General features: G+C 46.1%; 1 protein-coding gene across 1 annotated transcript; it reads left to right on the forward strand.

The window, feature by feature from the left end:
- Nucleotides 1–299: 299 nt before the first annotated feature.
- On the forward strand, nucleotides 300–3,337 carry VOLCADRAFT_106996 (uncharacterized protein; the record flags this gene model as incomplete). Its single annotated transcript, XM_002955823.1, has 6 exons — nucleotides 300–383; nucleotides 895–1,185; nucleotides 1,365–1,661; nucleotides 1,742–1,928; nucleotides 2,209–2,399; nucleotides 2,665–3,337. The coding sequence occupies 6 exons, from the start codon at nucleotides 300–302 to the stop codon at nucleotides 2,935–2,937; spliced, it is 1,323 nt and encodes a 440-aa protein (XP_002955869.1). The 3' UTR covers nucleotides 2,938–3,337.
- Between the last annotated feature and the right edge of the window lie 1,235 nt (nucleotides 3,338–4,572).

A 4,572-nucleotide genomic window follows, 5' to 3' on the forward strand; every position in this document is an offset into this window, starting at 1 on the left:
ACGTCAGAGTGCCCGCGCGTGAAGCTGTTTGCTATACTAGTTAAAGCAATAACTTTGATTTAGCTATAAAGTCTCTGTAGCCCGTTCGGTTGGCTTTATGAAATTGCGTAACCTCTGTCCGGCCGTCGCAGTTACCTTCTACCAGAGTATGTGCGCTTTGCGCAGAATTTAAGCTATAAAGACAAGCAATAGTTAACTCAATTGGTGTTCCTGGCCTCGCAGTAATTCGTTAGCCAACTTCCACTCCGGGGCATAGGCACTCGGGGTCTTGGCCTGCAGGACCCGTCCACATTCACACAATGCCTAAGTCTTGCAAATGCGGCAACCTTTTCTGTAATAAATTACACCTCGAAATCCATGAACGGTTTGCCTCATTGGTACAGGTCGCTTGCAATCACGCCGTACACATCTTCATACATCAGTCCAGGATGACTACATCCTGCTTACATTCGTCATTCATATAGGCAATATTGCGATATCATTACGATCATCGAAGGACCTTGAGGAAGAGCGTGCTACATGCATAGCCCGAAACGAAGCTAAGTTAGCAGAGCTTGGTCTTTTGCATTCACCTCCCCAGTCCAACAAAATTACAAGCACTGGATTGAAATCCCGCCGACTTCGTAGAAGGATCGACCAAGCAGTGCAGCCGGCGGTCGACCTTGTCCGCCCTACATCACGGCACAGCTACTGCAGTAGGAGAGAGGTCACAGCCATTACAGGAACTGTTACCACTGAAGAGTCCGAGGCATACTGTGAATTGAAATCAGCACATGAGCGCATGGTAAAGCTGTGACCTTTTGCGCCGCCGATTATCCTGATGATTTTGCTTGCTTTACTTGTCAAGCACGATTCCCTCTTTCTTTGCTACCCATTCCTTTCGCATTATCGAAGGAGGCTATTCAGAACGTTCCTGAACCTAGTCCAGGTGACCTTCCTGGCCTTCAAGGCATTCCAGTGGAGGTTCGGGATATGGCATCAAAAATAGGCTTCGAAATCGGCTGTAGGCCGTTCCAGCTGTTCTACACAGCATATGAGAAATGGAAGTCGGATTTCAAGCCTGCTTTTAACAGTCCAGGATCAGCCAAGGCTACCATGGACATGTTCAGCACCCTCTACGAAATGGGCTTCAGGGAGAGAGACCTTCTTGACCAGCAGCAGGTCAACAGGGTCAGCCTCAAAACGGTAAGCATAGAAACCTGTTTCTTTACTGTGGAAATACAGACTAAACGAGAGGTTGTTACAAACCCTAAACACAACCATTCCAGTCACTTGTTGAGGAGGTTTTGTGTATCTGCTGCGTTTTATATGTTAACTTCTCCTTACTGAGAGGTACAACACTGCACTGCTTAATGAATCTACAGTTCAAGGAGAGTGTCAAGCCCAAGATGGTACACATGGTGCCACCAAACTTCATCAATGGGCTTGAGGCAGCCTTTGAGGCGGTTGCCAACCCAAACCCCCGGAAGAGGAAGAACAGCTGGGATAGCCAAGAAGGAGATGGGGACGACGGTGAACATGATGGCACCAAGGATGCATCAGGAAGTGGGACTTCACAGGGTGTGCAGCGTGCCAAGAGGTACATCCTGGAGAAGTTGTACAAGTTCTTCGATCCAGTCCTGAAGGACTTCAATTCAGCATCCAAGATCTACTTGGAAGTGGTAAGCTAGGGGCAGGGTTGAATTATTCATCTTTGAAAGACTGTCACTCAATACTCATGGGTGCTCATGCTTGATTACAGACCGAAAAGGAGATTGAGGACTTCATGGTTATGCTGGGTGGGCGAGACAGAACCGTGGCTGGCTTCCACTTGGACTCTGAAGCAACCGACCAGGACATACACGCACGTGTCCGGAAGTCCCTGGTTGAGAGATGGAACAACCGCAAGAAGTGGATTGGAAATCTACAGCAGCAGGCCAATGTGGAGGGCGAGTACTAAGAGTACTTTGGAAATTATATTTTAAAATTGTTTTGGGTTGGGGGGATTCAATGTCCTGCTACTGTGTATGCTGCAAATCCATTCTAGCCCTTATTTGTAAATGCAGAGATAAGAGGAGAGACGTAGTTATAGTTTGGGGTTATTGGATTTTCAAAACCCTAGTATTGAAACCTCAAATATGCATACCATGAAACATACATGCCTGCATACATCAAACATGCAGCTGAAGACCTTACTAACCATTACATATGTGCATGCCTTGCCAGCAGATGCTTTGAGATTCAACTCCTTTGGAGCTGACGAAGAGGAGTTTGAGAAGTACCAGTCTTCACAGTCGCACCTGGAATACTTGCAGAAGAGCTTAGGGCCTCTAAACAATGAAGATGACAAGTTCGTCTTCATTGTCGAGGGCAAGGACAGTCCTGTGCTCTTAGCTGGCGGTGTGGTCTTTGGCAGTCTTGTAAGTTAATTAGGCTTGATGTTTCTTCACAAGAATGACCATGTTGTCATCTGCAGCCGCCTCACAACATACAATTAATGTAAACATGTGTGGCATACATCGCACCTACAATGCAGTGCAACCATGAACTGCTTGAAATTAATGTCTTTGCCTGCTGGATTATAGATTTTATGCTACTGCTAATAATATAATAATTATGTTTCTTTTCATACATGTCCACAACATTGAATAAGCACTGGTCGGTCCCTCCATATTCACCATGCAGGAAAACATCGTGCACGACACCGACAAGGTGTCCGTCTTCATTATGCACAGGGCGAACAACAGCAAGAAGACCTCCATGGTATTGCCCAGTGGTACCATTAAGGTTGGCAAGGAGCTAAAGAAGCACATGGTTGTAGAGCTTCCAGTGCAGAGCCTACTTGGCAGATTCAACAAGCAGCAGGTCAAGGAGTGGGCTTTCTCCCATGGCTGCACAAATGTTCTATGGAATGACTCCATGGTCCAGTACAAGGGCAAGCTGGCGTTGGTTGCTTAGACAGGTTCCTTGATGAGCAGGGATACAGAGAAAGTGGGCAGCTGCAGTCTAGGGCCATATATGTGGTTCAGTGGTGTGTAGTAGGTGTTCACTAGGAAAAAAGGAAGCAGTGCAGTAGTAGTGTGGAACAGGTCACAGGTGAAGGTTAATGAAGAACATGTATGTATAATTGCATGCCAAGACAAGGTACTGATGTTGCTGTGATGATTTTGGTAGCAGCCTCCAGACTTGTAAAGAATAGAGACAATAGATGCCTGTACAGGTACAGGCCAGCTGGCTGTGCACTATACTGCACAATTCCACATGATGAGCAAGTGAGGTGACCAGGGCGACCCAGACTGTTGTGTATAATACATACTTATGTATATAATTCCTGACGAATGTGGTTTTGTGCCTACCCATGCAGTACAAGCTTCTATCCCCAATGATGGCAAATAGATGCTGATGGCATGAATAATGAAGTCAGACAGCTTTCCAAAAAAAAGGGAATGTGTGATTTAACAGTGGACAGGGATCATGTAAAAGCTCATAACATTTACAGCGTCTGAACCTCAAAACAGCAATTAAAATCCTTAAACAGCAGTTCAGCAAATTATCTAATGGCAACAGCCAGTAACATGATGGAACTTCCTTTCAGCATGTCCCTGCTCGTAACAGCTTTCAAGGCCTGTTAGCAACTACAGCCCTTGACACCGCTTAACAGCTTAAGTGAATTGAACAATTGCTAACAATTACCTTCCCAAAACCCTAACAGCCGTCAAAAATTCTTTCTCAGCATCTGGGTGACCCAACCAGAATGTAACATCATGTCAACAATATCCTGTTGTGGCAGAAAGTGCTCTGTTACAGGTCCTTACAGCCGCTGACAGTCCCTAGAATCAGACAACTGTTAACAGTGTGGGCTCCAGGTATATGTCAGTCACAGGGCCAAACAGGACAAGACAGCCTCTAACCCAGTGTCTAACTGGCTGTTATGCCACGTTGACAACTATCGTCAGCAGCTGATAATGAGCCCGGCTGACAGCTCCGCCTAAGAAGTTAGACGCTGTTAGACCCCCTATGAGTTGGTAGGGTGATACAATAAATAGATCATATACACATCTATTTTTCTGTGCAAGACAAGATCATCTACTTTGCTTCTCTTCTTGTTCCCGTCCTGACACGTGGCGGCTGAATGTTCAGCAAGAGTATTCTATATGTATAGTGTGTGTGTGTGTTGCATCTGTGCGTGTTACATGATCGTGGGGTGCATTCCCCGTACCTGCTAACCGCGCAATACAATCGAGTCGAGGTTATAAGAGATGGAATCATACGACCACAGGCTCATTTAACTCCTTTTATTTAAACAACCCTCATAGTATAGTAACATGTTATAATGTCTTCGATCTGCATTTGTTTCTTGGAGCTTACCGGGTTTGAACCGGTGGCCTCACGCATGCAAAGCGCGCGCTCTACCACTGAGCTAAAGCCCCTCTCCGTCCTCTGTTATGTACATCTGCTTTCCGCCCAACGCCACGGCTTAGTTCACAACAAAGACACCAGTCTTGTGGACTAAAATAGCGACTAAAGCTGCTGAGTTTGTCCTTTCGGCCGCAGGTTGACACAACGTAGTTCGGTGGGGCAAAGCCCTCGTTA

The sequence above is a fragment of the Volvox carteri genome (genome assembly GCF_000143455.1).
Source record: "Volvox carteri f. nagariensis unplaced genomic scaffold VOLCAscaffold_55, whole genome shotgun sequence".
Classification (NCBI taxonomy): domain Eukaryota; kingdom Viridiplantae; phylum Chlorophyta; class Chlorophyceae; order Chlamydomonadales; family Volvocaceae; genus Volvox; species Volvox carteri.